Source organism: Palaemon carinicauda, unplaced genomic scaffold (assembly GCF_036898095.1).
Source record: "Palaemon carinicauda isolate YSFRI2023 unplaced genomic scaffold, ASM3689809v2 scaffold37, whole genome shotgun sequence".
Classification (NCBI taxonomy): Eukaryota; Metazoa; Arthropoda; class Malacostraca; order Decapoda; family Palaemonidae; genus Palaemon; species Palaemon carinicauda.
Window position 1 is genome coordinate 398,315 of NW_027171381.1, and position 22,246 is coordinate 420,560.

Genomic DNA, 22,246 nt, shown 5'->3' on the forward strand with positions numbered 1-22,246 from the left:
GAATCTGGAGTGGGAGAGGAGATGGATGAAACCGATGAGACACCTCTGACACAACAACGTCGACAAGGGTCAGGGGATCTATCTTGACGGCGACGATGACTGCTTAACAGAAGCACCCATGCGGATGAACTGCAGCAAGGCTTCCTTGGAAGGCGGACCCGTAAGCCCCAAGGAAAACCAAATCTGTAAGAGGGGAGTTAGTGACAAAGCCTCACCAGGGGGGAAAGGTGGGGCTGCTTCGCTAGGGGAAGCAACATTACTTCTCGAGAACTGGGGTTGGCCGATAATAACTTGGTCTATGCTACTACTCGACAGTCTCTTGTAAGAGACCGAACAAGTAGGAGCTTCGGAGCAGGGTCGGGAGATGGAAGAAGAGGCCTTGGGTTTTTCTTTCTTCAAAGAAACCTTTGAAGGAGAAATGTCCCGCTTGGACTTCTTCCGCTGTCGCGCAAACCTCTCCCACTGAGAGGAAGACCACTCACTACACTCATTGCACTTATTAACACTATCACACCGTTGACCTCTGCATGAAGGACAAAGGGTGTGAGGATCAGTCTCCACCGCCAACATATATGTCCCACAAGAGCGGCCAGAGAGTTCGGGGCAGGTGCACATAGTCGCAGATGTCAACTTCACACACACACACACACACTAAGAGAAAAAGAAAAAACAAAAGTCATTAATGGCTGCCAATATTCGGCGAGGATGAAGAGTGGCAACGTCTGTTCACCATCCGAGCCGAAAGCAAAGTGAGATCAATCACAGGTGTGTGAGGGGGAGCGGTAGCAAGCTCCCCTCCCCTACCCCCGCTAACTAGCGGTGTGGGTAGTTAACCCTCGTTGAAAATTAATGGCACGTCATTTCAGCTACGCCGAAAGTAATACCCCTATTAAATAGCGTGGTTTGTATTCCAGTTACGGAACAAATCTATTTTTTGGTGAGATAGGCATGTCCTGATGGAAGGTCCCTTCGGCTGCTTCCTACTGTATAATATTTCTGCGAGTGATATTACAATAGAATTACTGTCAGATATCACAGGGTTCTTACCCCCGGAACGACTATCCTAAGATATCGTGTATAATCAGGGATGTATCCGTAGATAACCATAAATATCTGCACCCCTAATAGACTTAACCCAGTCTAGGAAATTAGGGGGAAGGATAAATGAGGAACCGTTACATATCCCCTTCCCCATGGTACCCCCCGTATAAGCACACCACAATACTGCCCATGTACTTTGTCCTCTGCCTAACGCTTGATCCTCCCAGTGAGACATGATTACTCTATATTTTCTCTGCCCAATAACACTTTACCATTGCTCTCTGCACTCCAAGTCTTGCCATTACCTCCTCATTAGTTACTCTGTCTGTCCCTCCAAGATATTCTGAGCATCCTCCTGTAAAACCACATCTCTGCTGCATTGAGCTTGTTTCTCAGCTCTCTTGTTATTGTCCAACTCTCTGACCCACACATAAGCTCTTAAGGCTCTACTGTAATTCTTGTTTGTGCGTCAGTTGTCAGTTGTTGTTGTTGGACGGAGGGATTCGCCTTTCTGTCAGTATGTGTTTCATGTTTCTAAAGGCCTTTTTTGGATGAGTTTATCAGAGACAAACAGTACTATGAAGGGAGAGGATATGTAACAGCTCCTCACCTATCCTCCTCCTTAGATTCCTAGACTGGGCTAAGTCTGTTTGGGGTGCAGATATCTACGGTTATCTACAGATACGTCCCTGATTATACACGATATCTTAGGATAGTTGTTCCGGGGGTTAGAACCTGTGATACCTGACGGTAATTCTCTTGTAATATCAATCGCGGAAATATTATACAGTAGGAAGCTGCCGAAGGGAACTTCCATCAGGACGACATGGCTCGAGCCCAAAAATAGATTCTTCCCACGTCAAAATCAGTTTTCTTGTCTTGCTCTACCATCCTGAGTCATCAGGTAAATAAGTTGTTTGATTATTTCATTAACTTATAAAATATTGCAGTCTGCAAGTACTGTAGGAATTAGATTTTACTTGTTTACATCAATACAGGCCTAATAAATAATTTTTTAAAACTATGCTATTTCTTTGGCACTATTTTAAAGGCAATAAGAAATTATGAAAAATATAATTTGCTTTACCATGAAATTAGGAGTACCGTTTTCTGCTTCTAACTGTAACCATTACCTTTTCGCAAACTGTCTTTTTATCATCTTCTGGGAGTGCAATCTTATGATCATAACCCAATAAAAAATCAGCATGTTTCGATAAAACACATTAGAAAACTTAACTTGGATGTAATGGTGAGTTTTATACAATCTATTTTGTGTTCTTTAAGTTTCAACAAAATTTGTTTGAAAACTCAACTTTGGGTATAATGGTGAGTTTATACAATCTATGTGTTCTTTCATACAACTCAAATATCATTTCAAAGAAGTTAATTAAACCAATAAATAACAATTTTATCTTGTTAGGACTGGCGTGAACGATACGACAGGCATAGAATTAATGCTGTACAGTAGTCTACTACAGGAAAAATAAAACAAGCAATTGATAAATACATCATACCAGAGGAGAAATCAAACCCACATAATTTATTTATTTATTTATTAACTGACTGTCGACATCAAAATAATCTTCTAACATACATGATAGATTTCTACACTTACATCATAAATAATCACTATTTAAAAGCTAGGCAGAAATGCCGACTTCCGTTCCATCATGGGTGTTGGTCTGTGATGTTTCAGGACACATTCAGAAAGCCTTCTTTGAACTATCAATGCGGTGTGACTGAATATAGAGGAATTTTGAAAATTTTGGGACATCTACTAACGCTGGATTTTATTTCTTTTTTGTTTTTACCAAAGCACCGATTAACAAAGAAGAGTTCTGAATGTATCCTTGAAGCTTTGAATAAGCTTTTAGAAATGCACTTTTTGGAAATGCGCTTTTTTGGAAATGCACTTTTTGGAAGTGCACTTTCAGTGTTATTTATTCTTGCCAAATGTAGGGGGGAAAATATTAAACTTTCCAAATGAACATCTACCGGAGGCTGCCAATCTTCTCGATCTCAGATTGCGACTGCTGCTCCGGCATACAAGTTTGATTTTAAAATAATGAAAAAATGAATCTTAGCAAGCTCATTAGATGATGGAAGAAGGAAGGCATAAATTTCCGAAAAAATTGTCAACACAGAACATTCTAAAAAGCAGACCTTGCTGCTGCTGCTGCTGTTGTTATAGGATATCAAATTTATCAAGGCTGACTGTTATCTAGAGTTATGTATCAAAAAGTTCTTCTTGGATTGCAATATGAAACGGGTTTGCCCCAAAAAGGGTGAAACATGCGAGCACTTTCGAATGACAACTGTACAACACCCCCATAGACATCAACGGTCGTGGAAGTTATCCAGACGACCGACAAAAATAAGTCTCGTACACTGACGACTTACCAAGGCAAGGGAGAAAAGGGTTTGTGGAGTAATAATCTAACCTAACCTAAGTAACCTAATCTACTATAATAAGGATGTTACAGCCCTTTGTTTAAAATCACCCATTCCTTGGCAACATACAAAAACAGCATTACTTAAACTGTGCTAAAAAAATTTAGAGATAAAAGAAATTTATCGATCTTAGCCATGAATAAATTTGCTTCATAATTTCTCAACGACTTATAAAATTGTCCCTTGATGGAGCCAATTCACTTCACATTCTGGCAGAACAACTTTTGGACAAACAACCCAAGAATGAAGTGACAACGATCTTGGTTCAAACGTGAAGATCAACATTGGTACAATCACTAGAAAACTAATAGACAATGCTCACATACGAATGTATCCACAGCATCTGGAAGAACATTCCTGATATCACCCAGATGAACTCTGATTACAGCACATGATATATAATAAGACTTGACATTCTGTATCCCATAAAATTTAATCCATTCAATTGAACCAAGTGAAGTAGTTCAGCCTATTTCTTCCTCATCATTTGATCATGCCTATAATGTCACACTTCAAACCAACGTAGCAAAGATTAGCTGGCACGTGATGACGAAAGAGGGGCAACGCCCCTGACGTACATAATCCTGCATCTAATTTACTCAATAAATCCCAATCTAATACACGATTTATGATGGATGTTAGCTCTGACACGTGCAGCTTTCAAAACACGTACGTCATATCCCGCCTTAAACCTCTGTGTAACCTTTCCTCCATCCGATGGGTTGCAACATTTCTACATAGCACTAAAGTACACACTCAACACCAAACAGTCCTATGTACAGAAATGCTTACACCTCTTATTGGGAATTTCCTTCAGAAATTATAATTACAATAGACATTAATCTAATTATCTTCAGCGAAGTGACAAGTCTATGTATAAAATAAAAAGAGTTCATTACAGCATATGTGTCTTCCCACCAAAATAGTTCAAGAATTCAAATTCTATTCAATAAATGAAAGCATCATTTGGTCAATGAATCTCAACCATTAAAGCACAAATAAATTAACTTTACAGACTATGTTATCATAATCAGCATGTCAATGAATCAAGGCTACAAGTGCTCCTAGTCTTAAGCTTAATCATCACAATGAGAGTTTCGAGTCGACTCTTTCTCAGAAAATGCCTTTTTTTTTTATTTTGTCGACTCGTCTCCCTGACAATGGAGAAAGAAGCGCTCAGTTACACGTCACGGGTGGAAATAACGGCAGGGCGCTGGTGACGTTCTCTCGAAAAGTGTAACAGTGACTAGATTGCGAAAAATTTACAAAACCTCCATTTGTCACAGAACAACTGGACCTACTAAACGAAGTGTTGATTATTGTCATGCAGATTACATCTAGAAATGTTCTACTTGAAATGAATATATTCAAAAGGAATGTTAAGACCTTAAAACAATCGTACTCCCACTTTTATTTAAGGCAAATAGGCAAGGGAAAATAGAATAACAGTGAGTATTTTCTGGAGGGAGAAAGATCGACCCCGAAGGTCATCTTTCAATCTTCACGTCTGGTTAACGGCAAATGACTCCATACATCACCCGACATTATTAGGGACACACTTACCAGTACATAGAAAATAGATATGAGACATAATATAGAGTAAGTTAAAATTCGCTTTTCAGTAATGTGTTTAAAATCTGTTTGGTGCACGTCCAAACGCCGGGTTCCGTGGAACTCGCTTTAGTGTTTGACAAACCGTCGTAGGATTAATTCTGATTTAGCTAATATAGTATTTACATATGATTACTAGTATTCTTAGTCAATTGATTTTTTTTCTTTGGTGTGCAACCTATAATCAGGAACAAATTCAATGTAGCCTATTTCTGCAAATAATCCCGACAATGCAAAAGCTCACACCGAGCAAAATACAGAACTGCTGCGTGATTTTGCATTCATGTATAAAATACATTCTAAATAGCCAGTATGTGATTCTACTATAATTTGATTATTGCATTAGATACAAAGTTGCTAAAGCTTTGATTGAAGTCCTGGTACTTTTTAAGAAACTGTAAACAATTGCTGGTGCTGAAAAGTGATTAAAAGCTTATCATAAATGGCAGTTTCATACATCCAAGTCTGTATCAATAACATTGTACTCTGGCTTGAAAGGATAAAGTTTTTTTATTTTCACATTTTCCCCTGCTAGCGATACACTGCATGGTCCTTAATCTTTACATCAGTGATTAATGTGCAGTGTTATTCTGGTTAAAAAGAGTTGAAAAAGTAACTTGGGATCCCCCTGCGACGGCTATATTACAGATTTCGTACGCGAGATGTTCAATACGCAGGGATGAAAACGCTTGAAAATTTTCCCCATCTCTAAAAGCAGCTTGTAGAATTCCTTAAGAGTAAGTGAATGCTTGAAAATTGCAAGCATAAAATGAGGTAAAATGCAGTTTAGGAAGATTAATAGTAAGAAATTCTACCTTCATCACAAATATCATTTCACACAATAGAATCAACACTTCATTTTAATTTGTGATAGATGTTTAATGAGAAGATATATTAAACAACTTTCTTCTAGAAGTTAAGGCCAACATTAAAAACTGTCATTGTAAGAATCTGATGACATTCCATTCTAAAAACTGCATACAGTAAATAACCCAGGTTATATTCAATTTAACTCCATGTTTTACATTCATAGCTGGATGGCTCAATAAATAAAATAATACATCTTCAGATCCTGCAAGAGCAGTAGATGCTCTTCTGTTTAAATCTGCTCACAGGAATTTCACAGTAGTACAACCTTTGTTACGATGAGCGTTCTGCCCGTCGCAATTCAATGCCTTGCTCTCTTCTTCCCATCCTAATGAAAACAGGGGTTGAAAGACAAGATATATAGTATATTTCCTAGTGGACTCTCCAGTCTTCTTTTAAAATGCCCCGGGGAAAGAAATGCAATGTAAGGCCAAAAAAAAAAAAGAAAAAAAAAACCATCCAGTGGATTACGATGATCAATCAACAAGATGAGTGTGTAAATATTACACTTTCTAATGTCATGTATTTAAGACTTAACCACTGTTTTTTTTTTTCCCAAAATGCTGATGTTTTAATGATGGAGAGCCCTGGCAAAGGCAAGAGTGATTAAGGTAGAAAGAAGGGCGGCCATTCCAGTTACCGAAGATGTGGTCGAGCCGCCGCCGGACACGGTCACGTCCCGGTTCAGCATGAGGACCCTGTCCACCACGTGGACGACTCCGTTGACGCACTCGACGTCGGGGCGGATGACCCGGGCACTGATGCCGTTCCACTCGATGTAGTACTCTGCGTGGAGAGAGGACGGAGGTTAGTGGGATTGAAAGGAATGCGATAGTTGTCGAACACTTTTTAAATGATTCTATTTATGCTTCACGCTTTCTCTTGTAATAAACTTGGGGTTTATCATACCATGTATGCACCTCTGATTAAAAAGGTTCAGATTCCTATTAAACAATATTAATGTAATCCTTTTATTTATTTTTTCTTAATTTCTTTCTTCGTAAGCATCTTAGAAAAGCACAAATATTATTTCAGCATAATAAAAGCCTGTTTTTTTATGTTTAAGAGCAATATCTGAATATTTAGTTGCTTAAGGTTTGGTACTGAAGGATAATTTTCTGAAAACAAGAGTAACTTTTCCCAGAAACAACTTATACTTCATGTTTTTCATGGCCATAAAATCATCACAAATGCTTTGATCCATTAAAATGAAATGAAGAAACCAGCAAGTAATATAGCACAAGTGTATTTAGATCTCAGTCATGGGCAGCATCGTTTAGTTCAAGAGCTACGATAGATTATCGAGGTGGGGATAGAAGATCTCAAGATATAAATGTAATTGGTTTGGACATTCTTAAGCATCCTTCAAGTCTATAGTCTGAATCCATTCTGAATGTTTTAGGTGACTTGTTACCTCCGCCAACGAACTTGGAAGGAGGTTGTGTTTTACCTACTGTTTGTGTGTTTGTTTGTGAACAGCTTCCTAGCCACAATTTTAATCATAGAGTAATTAAACTTGCAAGGATTAACCATTATGTAAAAAGCTGGAAACGATTAAATTTTGGACGGTCCAGGTCAAAGGTTAGGGTCACAGTCAAGAAAAATTTTCAATTCATGTAATCAGCCATAAATTTGGACATCGTTGTCATGGAGACTTCAAACTTGGTTTATATTTGAGTGTATGAAAATCCTCACCAATCAATACGTTAAGGTCAAAGGTCAAAGGTCAAAGTTGAGCAAAAGGTCAAGAAAGAAGCTGCTGTGGCAGAGGTCTGCGCTCTACTGAGTGTCCCTCTAGTTCCCTTCTGTTATCGTGTTCCTTGTCTTCAAAATATTAAATGAATTTAATAGAAGAAATATTACCGACTTTTGTGTACCTCTTTAATTTTCTCCAATCTATAACACAAATACTAACTGTATTGGTCTCTATGTACCTCTGCTTTTGTATTAGGGGAAAAAGAGCAATACATCTTACGAAAAAAGATTATAATGGAGGAGGAACTTCATCTGAAGGATGAGAGACTAAAGTGAATGTAGTTCCTTTTTATAAAACATTTCTTATTTTAGTAAAAAAAAAAAAGGCTAAAGTTACATTGATGAACTAACATAACTGAACCTGGTTGATCATCCACTAGTGCATTCGCAATTACAGTGCATCTAACAGTACAGGAAAAGAGGGTTTTAATATTATTACACCTTATCAGTTTATGACAACTCAAACCTAAAACATAATAAAAAAAAACTTCTTAGCAGTGAACTATATGTACAACAAACGTTAACTATTTGATACCTTAAAACTTACAGATATAAAAACAGTAAAAAATTGTCAAATATTCACAAGAAATACAATTGATGAAAACCTTACGTCGGATTTGAAACAGCGGCAATAATTAATTGTCCTTAAACAAACAAGAAACCCCAGTAAGTTACAATATGTAGATAAGGAGCAGAAGCACGATATTAATCATTAGAGCAAGGCAAATGAAATGTACAAATACCATAAAGAAAATGGATTAAGGGTGAAAAATATATGTAATTTCAAAAAAACTGATCACAATTAAACTTGAATGTCTTTGGTCTTTCTGAGAATATTCAATCTTCTTATCGATGGGGAGCTTTTGCAACGGATGCCTTTATTGCAATCTAAGATTGATTGATTGATTTAAAGTTTTCAGGCATCCTGACATCTAAGGTCATTGACGTCGATTGCAATCTAAGATCTATGTATATACATTAAGTGTACTGCTACTGACTAACTGCCATCTTCTTTCTCTTTGAGAGGGACCAAAGCATCTGCGAAGATTTCGTTACCACGAAAAAGGATGATGATAAGTAATGGGTCTGTGGTGAATCAACAATCCACTTATATCCTGTCGTAGTAATAATGAGATTAATAAAACCATTCCAGTACAATTAATCACCTATATAAAATGCTATTCTACATGCTATATACAGTACTGTACAATCTTATATACAAAACTCTGGAAATAAATGATAAGCTATGCATGATCTATAACTAGGTTGAAACAAATATTTTCCCTTCAAATTATTTTCCAAATAAATTTTACAATGAAAAGTGTTAGTTATTATACAATTATGTAGCAAACATGCTCTGCTTCACTGAACATTTGAATTGTTAACATTACAGAAAACTACGGATCTGGCAAATCTACAATGTAGTTTATGGAATATTATTGATTATTCATCAACAATACATTACTATCCATTATATGTTTACATGCATTGTAGCGTTCTTTCAAAGACAGTGTTGCCGGTATCTTTTTGTTACCCGCAATAGTATATCAGCTGCAACACTGTGGAATTGCAATGTATCTCTTCAGCTTGCCGTGAAGAGTACCAAATTTTATGTGATCAACTGTACAAGTATAGCATTCCAGATAATTTAATGACATACTTGTTATAAGGATCTATCTGGTAGCTGCTTGATTGTTTAGGTGGATAGCTACCAAGCATGTGTGGCTTTTCTGTCTGTAGTTTATAAATTGAAAATGCTGAACAATTAAATTAGTCTTTGTGTAGTCGCCATCTGCCTTCGTTCTTGTGTGATATTGCTTTTAGTTTATGTTATTTGTTTGTACATGATGTGGGTGTTAATTCAGGTTATTTATTCAAAGTGTATTTATAATAGTAAATACTATCTCTTGAGTTCTGTGTCTTTCTTGCTCTTCACAACTAATATACAACGATACTATTATTTACAGCGAGATAAAATCAAATTCAACAGTTTCCCAGTAAAATCAAACCTCACAGGTATCATACAACAACTGTGTGTCAAATTCATTAACAATAATATAATTAATATAAAGTATTTTAACAAGAGAGCAGAGTCATGGTCCCTGATACTTTATACAGCTCAGACGAGGGATTTTTGTTAAGAAAATTGGTTGTAGATGAGAGATTGAATGGGTTTGAACATACTTGAGAAAAATAAATGTTGCAACATTCAGATTATATTTCAAAATGTCAGAAAAATATAAATTTAACACCAATGAAATATAATAAATTAACTTATTTTTTAGTCAAATGTATAAATAAATGGAACCACAAATTATGGATTTTAAAAAAATAATGTTACTTAATGCTTTTACCTGGCTTGTGTTTGAGATAAGCTTTTAAGAAGTATGGGGGTTTATTCCCTCTTGAAGTAGGGAAAATAGAAGCGGTATTGAGACATTAGAAACAATGCATATCTTGCTTTGAGACTCAGAAAATAGCACAACGAGAAAAGACTTTGCACAACGTTGACTGTGTCCACCTGGGCTCATTGTATCTGAATATTTCGGAGCATATAAAAAGTTTATGAATTTATCCATTACTTAAATTTCTTTTCAAAATTTAAAAGTAAATCTTTGTCTAGGAACTTAGCAGTTACATAGACTCTCAGAGGAATCATCTTATTAAGTCTTTCAGCATTTGGCAAAACTGATAACTTTCAAACTCACAGCCTCAGATAGTCTTCAACTGTTTACAAGCAGAGAATCATAGACTCCTTTAGGTAATCAGAAATCATAAGAAAAAGAAAAGGCTGAAAAAAGCCTTTCTTTCCTCAACCTGAAAAAGCCTTGAGCTTCTAAAAATAATACAACTTTCATATAACCACAGCTGAAATTATGGCCTTGATCGGCACTCAAAACATGAGGATATCTGCCAGAATGAAGTATATCTTGTCTGGAGACTTTTCAACAGGCAACATACATATTTCGAAAAAAGCTGTGAGCGTTTTCTCAACTGATGCTGGCGTCATGTGCAATAACCTCTGATGTAGACAGTTACAAGGTACTTAAATAAGGGCAATAACAAGTAATTATTAGAATTTTCAAGATACAGATGTCACAGACGGAAATTCATATCTTTTATACAGTATGTAGATTGTAAGAGGAGACACGGACCAAGGTTTAAATCTTAGTAAACATACTGTGAAATGACATCCAAAACACTTAAAACAAGATTACGACTTGAAAGGTAAAGAATTGCCACAGAATAAAAAACGTGTCCATTTTAGAAAAAAATAATATTAACACAATAGAAGGAGAATTGCTATTAACCCTTTTACCCCCAGGCTATTTGGAAATTTCCAACCCTTAACCCCCAGGGGGTTATTTTTTTCCCAGCATATTTTGCAGTATATTTTTTTTAAATTGCTCTAACAGCCTTAATTTTTGTCATAGAGAGGTCAGGTTGGTCTCATTCTCTTGGAAAATGCCTGAATTTTCTCAAAAAAAAATATAAAAAATATGAAAAAAAAAATTTTATAGCATTTTTTTGCAAGGACGTACCGGTACATCCATGGGGGTAAAGAGATGGCTTTTTTTAAACGTACCAGTACGTCCTTTGGGGGTAAAAGGGTTAAGACAAGAAACACAAAAATAAACAAAGAAAAGAAAGGGAGAGGAAAATGAAAGTGCATTAGGGGATGACGATGCAAACAGGGTCAAAGTGCAACACAGAATTTGTCATCTTCCTGAAACCAAAGCCCAAAGACTACCTATGGCAATGTTTTGTTCACAGTATAAAGGCAAAATCATAAACATATGAAGTCACAGATGAGTTCACAGACAATCACACTAAGGTATATAATCTCTTGAGCAACAACTTCCAGTTACAAAAAATCAACAGGTTTGCACAATAAATGTAAGGCATATTAATTACAAAGTGAACATTGCAATATTAAGTGTAAGCTTTGTAAACCTTTGAAAGAGGTGCACTTGTAAAAAGATTTCTCCATATATATAGTTTATTTACTCAAGATGCAATAATAAATTAGAATTCCATTGATCTCTGTGCATTAAATAAATGGAATTGGTAAATATTTATCAAGAAAACATACGGTTAATAATAAGTATAGGAAAACTGTTAAAGAAACACAGAAGACACAATAGTGATTTATATGGTGAAAGTGTATTAGACTCGTTGTGAATGCACTATACGACTGAAGCAGTATTGCAAGATCGGTGGAAAATTATCTGTTAACCTGAAAACATCTGATGGATAGTAAAATCCTTTAAATAAAAGCTACAGGAAATGAGAGTTTGAACATACAGTAGAGTAAGTTTAAGATACAGATAATACAGTACTGAACTAATCTAACACCATACAACAGGTAGACTATACAGTTGAAAAAATACAAACAGATTTATACCACACTACGAACATAATCAGTCTTTTAGGATGTCTTTAGATACTTGAGAATCACAATTGAACAGGAAAGATAATGAAAAATACTAAATAATATTAAAAATATGAAGAAGAATCTACCTACTATAGTCCATTTCTTTTAGCGATGCATATTTGCACCCACTCGCGGCGGTGCCCTTTTAGCTCGGAAAAGTTTCCGGATCTCTGATTGGTTGGACAAGATAATTCTAACCAATCAGCAATCAGGAAACTTTTCCAAGCTAAAAGGGCAACGCCGCGAGTCGGTGCAAATATGCATCGATAAAAGAAATGGACTATAGATATAATAACACTAGAACCTACAGGGATGGCAAAAAATTTTCTTGCTACTGTAAAAAACAAAAGAAGATCAAATTAAAAAATTACATTGGCTTACCATTTGCTGTGTATCCCAAGGGTAAGTTAGGGTAAAGGAAAAGTGATAATAAGATGAGTGAATTAGACTAACAGTATTTTCCCTTAATAGAAATAGTAACATCTAAACTAACAAAATGTAAACACAGTCCTGACTTGGTATGAAAGAATCTCTCCTGAAATGCTAGTTTTCTCTGGATATTCTAAAACTGCAGCCAAACTTTTTTCATTTCTAAAATCATAACTGGAAAAGACAGAATTATAATGAAGGAGTAAAACATACTGAATCAGATAATGAAAATGTTAAATTGGATTAACTAGAGAACTTCCTAATTCTGAAAGACTTGTAATTGTTAAGAAGAATCAGAGATTAAAATTGCAAGATGTCTCAACGTAAATAAATCAGATCAGTCTAGTCAATTAAATTGGAATAAAAATGAAGGATAGCACAATACTTAAGCAACAATAAACACTAATGTATTTTTCCCCCATTTTCCCGGCAACCCATAATACGTAAAATGAAAAAGCAAAAGCCAAGCTCTGCCGACAAAAGTATTCCCTTTTAATCAATCTGCCGTTATATTCTCAGTCAGGCCATTGTCATGCTTGGGAAAGCCTCGAGCTAAGCAAGATTGGTGCATCTGTGCAGAAGAGACCTAAATTTGACAATTTCTTCCGAGGAGGTATTTCTACATCCTCGAACAAATATGGTATGTTAGTTTCCACACGCTGGAGATCGTAATGTGTTTACATTACTTCTGCAGAACTAAAACTTAAAACATTATCATACTTTTAACTTTGCTTTTCTGTATATTTTTAAGAGTTGGGCACTAATTGTTTAAACCATTCATCTATAATGTAAAGATATATTAATATATTCTTTATTACATAAAATATAAATGATCCTACATAATAAATTTGTACAAACCATCCTCCTTTACTACAGGAGATTTTGCGGTATTCAATCTCCTACAGTAAAAGAATTACTAAACTGTAGACAAAATCAGTTGAATTTAACCTTACACTGTTCTTATTTACTTAAGAGAACTAATTCAAATATTCAAAATTATTCTAAAAGTCAAATTTACTTAGAGAACTAATTTAATAACTCATTATTATCCTAAAAGACAAATTTATGCCTGGTTACCAAGCACTGTTTTACCAGAACATTCATACTTCAGTAATCTTGAATAGCAGACTATTCAAGGATTACAAAGAAAGAAAACCAAATTGATTCCAAGAGAGGATTATGAACGACCATTTTAATCTATTACTAATAGAGTACTTCCAATTCACTTTTGAACATCTTTATCTTCCCACAGAGAAGAAACCATCAGGCTAGACCATATGAGGTTGGTTAATGTACTTAACAACAACAATAATAATAATCTTTAAGCAATTATTCAATAATTCTCCAGTTCTGGAAGTGGTGACATCAATATAACCAGGGCATAAAGTTTCTTGAGGAGTTAATTGCAACGAGAAAAGTATTTTCAAGAGTTTCTCGAAGAGTTAATTGCAGCGAGAAAGTATTTTAAAGAATAAGAGGTTCTAAGCTTCTTGAATGTTATAGAAGTCTGCCACTACTGTATCTATTCCAATTGGGACCAAGTTCAGAAGACGGCAGGAACCGATAGGATAAATCGTCAACATGGCAAGACAATAAAATCACATCTGATTAGCATTGGGGCTTAAGGATAGCAAGTAACTCCTTGTCATTTACTAGTGCAATGTAAACGTTTTATAGCCCCAAGAGATGCTAGAACAGGCTATGTAAACATAACAGCCAGAGGAAGAGGAAACGGATTTATGAGTACGACAAATTCTCATCAACTACGTCTGGAACTTGTGAACATTGGGGAATGGTCTTAAAAAGTTCAAGGAAGAATCTAAAGCTATGATGGCCAGGCCCATGAGGTTGTTAAGTTTCAAAAAGTACAGTAACGATTTGAACCTCAGATTGTCAAGTTTCAAAAAGTACAGTAACGATTTGAACCTCAGGTTGTCAAGTTTCAAAAAGTACAGTAACGATTTGAACCTCAGGTTGTCAAGTTTCAAAAAGTACAGTAACGATTTGAACCTCAGGTTGTCAAGTTTCAAAAAGTACAGTAACGATTTGAACCTCAGGTTGTCAAGTTTCAAAAAGTACAGTAACGATTTGAACCTCAGGTTGTCAAGTTTCAAAAAGTACAGTAACGACTTGAACCTCAGGTTGTCAAGTTTCAAAAAGTACAGTAACGATTTGAACCTCAGATTGTCAAGTTTCAAAAAGTACAGTAACGATTTGAACCTCAGGTTGTCAAGTTTCAAAAAGTACAGTAACGATTTGAACCTCAGGTTGTCAAGTTTCAAAAAGTACAGTAACGACTTGAACCTCAGGTTGTCAAGTTTCAAAAAGTACAGTAACGATTTGAACCTCAGGTTGTCAAGTTTCAAAAAGTACAGTAACGATTTGAACCTCAGGGGTTGTCAAGTTTCAAAAAGTACAATAACGATTTGAACCTTAGGTTGTCAAGTTTCAAAAAGTACAATAACAATTTGAACCTCAGGTTGTCAAGTTTCAAAAAGTACAATAACGATTTGAACCTCAGGTTGTCAAGTTTCAAAAAGTACAGTAACGATCTGAACCTCAGGTTGTCAAGTTTCAAAAAGTACAGTAATGATTTGAACCTCAGGTTTTCAAGTTTCAAAAAGTAAAATACCCATGATTTGAGCCCAGGTACCACAAAGGCATGGTCCTATAAATAGATGGGTGAAATGGGCATAGTTGACCAGTCACAAGTGGGTTATATCAAAATGAAAGTAGCAAGGGGGGTCACAACTCTACCTGGAATCACAGATGTTTTCTTTACAAATGTTACCGAAGTAAGAAGGTTCTGGACACTAAAATATTTAACTTACTTATCCTACAATAAAATGTTGCTCATCTGTTTTAAACTTCTCTATCTCAAACCTAAAATTAAAGCACTACACTTTTCCAAAAACATCATCTCAAAAAGGTAGAGTATTTTGATTTTTGGATTACAACTGCGATAGCAAATTATGATAATCTTCATCTGAGGATCTGATAAACGACTAAAATTTAACACGGAAAAATTCATAGGTTTCTGTGAACTACAAGAGCAAATAATTATAGTCTTCATCTGAGGATTTGAATAACGATTAAAGTTTAATAAGGAAAAAATGATAATTTCTGTGAACTATTTAAAAAATAAACAGTAAATTAGCGTTGATTTCTTTTCAATTAACACCGAAAGCTTCTGTTTGTCGTCTGACTTATCAAGCCAAATTCAGAACTTGCAATCCATGCAGAATATCTTTTGCGTAAGAGGAAGCTAGTTTGGGTGCAATTTTGTGCTAAAAGAAACAGATTAAGCTTTATAGCCAAAGATTAAGATGTTTAATGAAACAAACAACCGTTCAAAACTAAAAAAATATATTAAGAGAGTAAGTAAGTAAGGGTCGCCATTTTAATGGATATCTGCAAAATAAAATAAGAAAGTCAGAGGTCAAAAAGATTAACAAGATTCAATAGATATTTTTAGCTGTTCCCAAAGATTATTTCCAAAGCAAAACCTTCTCAACTTATGACATAAGCATTAGCTAAAATAGTCGTACATAATTAGGATTACAAAACGTTTTTTCCTTGAACATGGAAGCGTGTGCATGTGGACATCGAGAAGCCGTATCAACAAAGAAAGGCTGACTTTTAAACAGATCTCAATTTTCTGAATTTCATTATATAAAATAACTATTACATATTTTTATTCCCACTAAAAGAAATTGCATCAATCTTCGATAATTTGAAATTTTACTTGACACGCCTCACATTTAGAAACTTCATCATTTAGAATAACTGTATTATATATTTTTAGTCCCTCAGAAAACAAAAATTCTTCATCTTTCATTAATATAAAAATTTACTTAACAAAATGTCACATTTGGAATGATTTTCTATAAGTGGCATTTACTTTGCCAAGAATTATTTTGCAAGATAACAGATTTACAAAAAGCTGAGAAAATTCAGTTAAAAATTTAAGATGAAGGAAAACCTCATAGTAGTTTTGAGTGGCTTCTAAGGAGCCAAAGTTTACTTTGAATTAACAACTAATAAAACTACGGTATTTAAGGAGAGCGACTCGAGACCTCTGGTTTGAATTTTGGATATTCTTATTGCATTTTCAACTAGGAGAATGTCTAGATTTCATGTTTCCAAGTTTTTATTTTATATATTCCCACAAGAGTGACAGGTGCCGTATTTCTGGCTACGAGATCGTCTATATTTCATGTTTCAAAAAGTTTTTCTTTTGTATATTCCTGCAACGTATCTGGTCCCGTACGCAACCACTTTGGTCCCGTACGCAACCACTTTGGTCCTGTACGCAACCACTTTAGTCCCGTACGCAACCACTTTGGTCCCGTACGCAACCACTTTGGTCCCGTACGCAACCACTTTGGTCCCGTACGCAACCACTTTGGTCCCGTACGCAACCACTTTGGTTCCGTACGCAACCACTTTGGTCCCGTACGCAACCACTTTGGTCCCGTACGCAACCACTTTGGTCCCGTACGCAACCACTTTGGTCCCGTACGCAACCACTTTGGTCCCGTACGCAACCACTTTGGTCCCGTACGCAACCACTTTGGTCCCGTACGCAACCACTTTGGTCCCGTACGCAACCACTTTCTCACCAGGGACCGTACTCATTTACTTTTCCTTTGAAAATTCCAGGGAAAGCTATTTACTTCAGTATTCCATATACTGTACAGTAATTCTACCATATTCTATAATTTCCAGAGGACTAGATTATTACTTTTCTTATATTCAATAAGGCAGTTGTAAATCAACATTTGCTACTTATAAGTTCTTATTTTTTGTATGTTTGTTTACATATCTATAATCTTTTACATTATGATTATGCTGGAAAAATGCAAAAATTGTCTGAAACGATAACTAAATATTCACAAGACATAAAATCTGTCCAGAAATATACACACATGAGAATACAGCATATTGCATGAGGCACATCTTGCTCACGTATGCACATTTGGCACATGCAGTGTATTTAAGTAACCCAGAAATATTATGATTATGGTGAGAAAAATTACTGCTTAAAATTTAAAATTTTCAGAAAATTTTTTTAATACTGAGCAATTTTTGTCAATCACATATGAAAAGATAGGGAATTTTATTTCCTCAAATCTGGAAAAATGATATTTTAATTATAAAATAAATTTTTGAATATACTTACCCGGTGAATATATAATAGCTGCAACTCTGTTGCTCGACAGACAAAAAACAGTAAAAACTCGCCAGCGATCGCTATACAGGTTGCGGGTGTGCCCACCAGCGCCAACTGTCGGCCAGATACCACTCTCGATGTAAACAAAGACTCAATTTCTTCTCATCCCACTGCGTCTCTATTGGGGAGGAAGGGAGGGTCGTTTAATTTATATATTCACCGGGTAAGTATATTCAAAAATTTATTTTATAATTAAAATAACATTTTTCAATATTTAACTTAGCCGGTGAATATATAATAGCTGATTCACACCCAAGGAGGTGGGTAGAGACCAGTTAAATATGTTTACATCGTATAAGCTAAGAGTTTTTATTTCATTTTGGAAGTTATCAATATAACAAAAACAAAATAAATAGGTACCTGGTAAGGAAGTCGACTTAGACGATTACTCTGCCTTGTAAGTACGTCTTCCTTACGGAGCCTCGCGATCCTCTTAGGATGCTGACAGACCCCTAGGAGCTGAAGTATCAAGGGCTGCAACCCATACAACAGGACCTCATCAAAACCCTAATCTGGGCGCTCTCAAGAAATGACTTTGACCACCCGCCAAATCAACCAGGATGCGAAAGGCTTCTTAGCCTTCCGGACAACCCATAAAAACAACATTAAAAACATTTCAAGAGACAGATTAAAAGGATATGGAATTAGGGAATTGTAGTGGTTGAGCCCTCACCCACTACTGCACTCGCTGCTACGAATGGTCCCAGTGTGTAGCAGTTCTCGTAAAGAGACTGGACATCTTTCAAGTAAAATGACGCGAACTCTGACTTGCTTCTCCAATAGGTTGCGTCCATTATACTTTGCAGAGATCTATTTTGCTTAAAGGCCACGGAAGTTGCTACAGCTCTAACTTCGTGCGTCTTAACCTTAAGCAAAGATCGGTCTTCCTCACTCAGATGTGAATGAGCTTCTCGTATTAACAATCTGATAAAGTATGACAAAGCATTCTTTGACATAGGCAAGGATGGTTTCTTAACTGAACACCATAAAGCTTCAGATTGGCCTCGTAAAGGTTTAGTACGATCTAAGTAGAACTTAAGAGCTCTAACAGGGCATAAGACTCTTTCTAGTTCATTACCTACGATCTCCGATAAGCTGGGAATATCGAAAGATTTAGGCCAAGGACGAGAAGGTAGCTCATTTTTGGCTAGAAAACCAAGTTGCAGAGAACAAGTAGCTTTTTCCGACGAAAATCCGATGTTCTTGCTGAAGGCATGAATCTCACTGACTCTTTTAGCCGAGGCTAAGCATACCAGGAAAAGAGTCTTAAGAGTGAGATCTTTCAGGGAGGCTGACTGTAAAGGCTCAAACCTGTCTGACATGAGGAATCTTAGGACCACGTCTAAATTCCACCCAGGAGTAGCCAAACGACGCTCCTTAGTGGTCTCAAAAGACTTAAGGAGGTCTTGTAGATCTTTATTGTTGGAAAGATCTAAGCCTCTATGCCGGAAGACCGATGCCAACATGCTTCTGTAGCCCTTGATAGTGGGAGCTGAAAGGGATCGTCCTTTTCTCAGGTATAAGAGAAAATCAGCTATTTGGGCTACAGAGGTACTGGTCGAGGATACAGAAACTGACTTGTACCAGTCTCGGAAGACTTCCCACTTCGATTGGTAGACTCTAATGGTAGACGCTCTCCTTGCTCTAGCAATCGCACTGGCTGCCTCCTTCGAAAAACCTCTAGCTCTCGAGAGTCTTTCGATAGTCTGAAGGCAGTCAGACGAAGAGCGTGGAGGCTTTGGTGTACCTTCTTTACGTGTGGCTGACGTAGAAGGTCTACTCTTAGAGGAAGACTTCTGGGAACGTCTACTAACCATCGAAGTACCTCGGTGAACCATTCTCTCGCGGGCCAGAGGGGAGCAACTAACGTCAACCTTGTCCCTTCGTGAGAGGCGAACTTCTGCAGTACCTTGTTGACAATCTTGAATGGTGGGAATGCGTAAAGATCCAGATGTGACCAATCTAGGAGGAAGGCATCTATATGTATTGCTGCTGGGTCCGGGACTGGAGAGCAATATATTGGAAGCCTCTTGGTCAGCGAGGTTGCAAAGAGATCTATGGTGGGTTGACCCCAAGTGGCCCAAAGTCTCTTGCACACATCCTTGTGGAGGGTCCATTCGGTTGGAATTACTTGACCTTTCCGACTGAGACAATCTGCTAGGACGTTCAAGTCGCCCTGGATGAACCTCGTAACTAGGGAGATGCCTCGACCTTTTGACCAGATGAGCAGGTCCCTTGCGATCTCGTACAACGTCAGTGAGTGGGTACCTCCCTGTTTGGAGATGTACGCCAAGGCCGTGGTGTTGTCAGAGTTTACTTCCACCACTTTGCCTCGAAGGAGATACTCGAAGCTTTTCAAGGCCAGATGAACTGCCAACAGCTCCTTGCAGTTGATATGCATGCTCTTCTGACTCGAGTTCCACAGACCTGAGCATTCCCGACTGTCCAGTGTCGCGCCCCAGCCCAAGTCCGATGCGTCCGAAAAGAGAACGTGGTTGGGTATCTGAACAGCCAGGGGAAGACCCTCTCTTAGGTTGATATTGTCCTTCCACCAAGTCAGACAAGACTTTATCTTTCCGGAAATCGGGATCGAGACCGCCTCTAGCGTCTTGTCCTTTTTCCAATGAAAAGCCAGATGGAATTTAAGAGGACGGAGGTGTAGTCTTCCTAGTGATACAAATTGCTCCAGGGATGACAGCGTCCCTACCAGACTCATCCACAGCCTGACTGAGCAGCGTTCTTTCTTCAGCATCTTCTGGATGGAGAGCAGGGCTTGATCTATTCTGGGGGCCGACGGAAAAGCCCGAAAAGCTTGACTGTGAATCTCCATCCCTAAATACAGAATAGTTTGGGATGGGACCAGCTGCGACTTTTCCAAATTGACTAGGAGTTCCAATTCCTTGGTCAGATCAAGAGTCCACTTGAGATCCTTCAGACAGCGACGACTGGAAGAGGCTCTGAGAAGCCAGTCGTCCAAATAAAGGGAGGCTCGGATGTCCGATAAGTGGAGGAATTTCGCCACATTCCTCATCAGCCTCGTAAATACGAGAGGAGCTGTGCTTAGGCCAAAGCACAGGGCCCGAAACTGGTAAACCACATCTTCGAAGACGAATCTCAGAAAAGGTTGGGAGTCTGAGTGAATGGGGATGTGGAAGTAGGCGTCCCTTAGGTCTAGCGAGACCATCCAGTCTTCCTTTCTGACCGCTGCTAAGACTGACTTTGTTGTCTCCATGGAAAACTTCGTCTTTGTGACAAAGACATTCAGAGCACTGACGTCTAGCACCGGTCTCCAACCTCCTGTCTTCTTTGCTACTAGGAAGAGACGGTTGTAAAACCCCGGTGATTGAAGGTCCGAGACTTTGACCACCGCTCCCTTCTCTAGCAAAAGAGATACTTCCAGTTTCAGGGCTTGTCTCTTTTCTTCCTCTCTGTACCTGGGAGAGAGATCGATGGGGGACGTCACTAGAGGGGGTTTGCGTACAAAAGGGATTTTGTACCCCTCTCTGAGTAACCTCACAGATTGTTGATCTGCGCCTCTCCTCTCCCAGGCTTGCCAGAAGTTCTTGAGTCTGGCTCCTACTGCTGTCTGAAGTTGCGGGCAGTCAGACTCTGCCCTTAGAGGACTTGGATCCTTTCCTCTTCCCTCGCTTCCCTTCGGCACGAGCACCTCCTCTGCTGGAGGCTCTGCCACGAAAGGGCGGAATAAAACGAGACGCTGGAGTGTCTATCCTCGGTCTAGCAGACAAAGTAGGCAAAGGGGGAGCTTTGCGAGCCGAGGACGCAACTAGATCGTGGGTGTCCTTCTGAACTAAAGACAAGGCAATTTCCTTAACCAAGACTTCAGGAAACAGGCACTTGGAAAGGGGAGCAAAGAGTAGCTCAGATCTTTGGCATGGCGTCACTCCAGCAGACAGGAAAGAACATAGAGACTCTCGCTTCTTCAGGACTCCGGACGTGAATGAGGCGGCAAGCTCGTTGGACCCATCACGGACGGCCTTGTCCATGCAGGACATAATGAGCAAGGAAACATCCTTATCTGCAGAAGAGATTTTCCTACTCAGGGCTCCTAGGCACCAGTCTAGGAAGTTAAAGACTTCGAAAGCCCTAAATATACCTTTAAGAAGGTGGTCCAGGTCCGATGGTGACCAACAAATCTTCGAGCGTCTCATGGCAAGGCGGCGGGGAGTGTCTACAAGACTTGAGAAGTCGCCCTGGGCAGAGGCAGGAACTCCCAAGCCGAGAACTTCTCCCGTGGCATACCAGACGCTCGATCTAGACGAGAGTTTAGATGGGGGAAAGGCAAATGCTGTCTTTCCTAAACTCTTCTTGGTCTCTAACCAATCTCCCAACAGCCGCAAAGCTCTCTTGGATGAGCGAGAGAGAACGAGTTCAGTAAAGGAAGGTACGGTAGCAGGCACGCCTAA

General features: G+C 37.9%; 1 protein-coding gene across 5 annotated transcripts in view; it reads right to left on the reverse strand.

Annotated features, from left to right (window-relative positions):
• Positions 1 to 2,579: 2,579 nt before the first annotated feature.
• Positions 2,580 to 22,246, reverse strand: part of LOC137636726 (fasciclin-1-like) — an 88,936-nt gene continuing 69,269 nt past the window's right edge. For 4 of the 5 annotated variants that reach the window (XM_068369112.1, XM_068369111.1, XM_068369114.1 and 1 more), the window contains one exon: positions 2,580 to 6,756. In XM_068369112.1, the coding sequence (XP_068225213.1) occupies positions 6,542 to 6,756 (215 nt within the window). In that variant the 3' untranslated portion in view covers positions 2,580 to 6,541. The remainder of the gene's footprint in view (positions 6,757 to 22,246) is intronic. The other variant, XM_068369113.1, reaches the window with a different exon arrangement.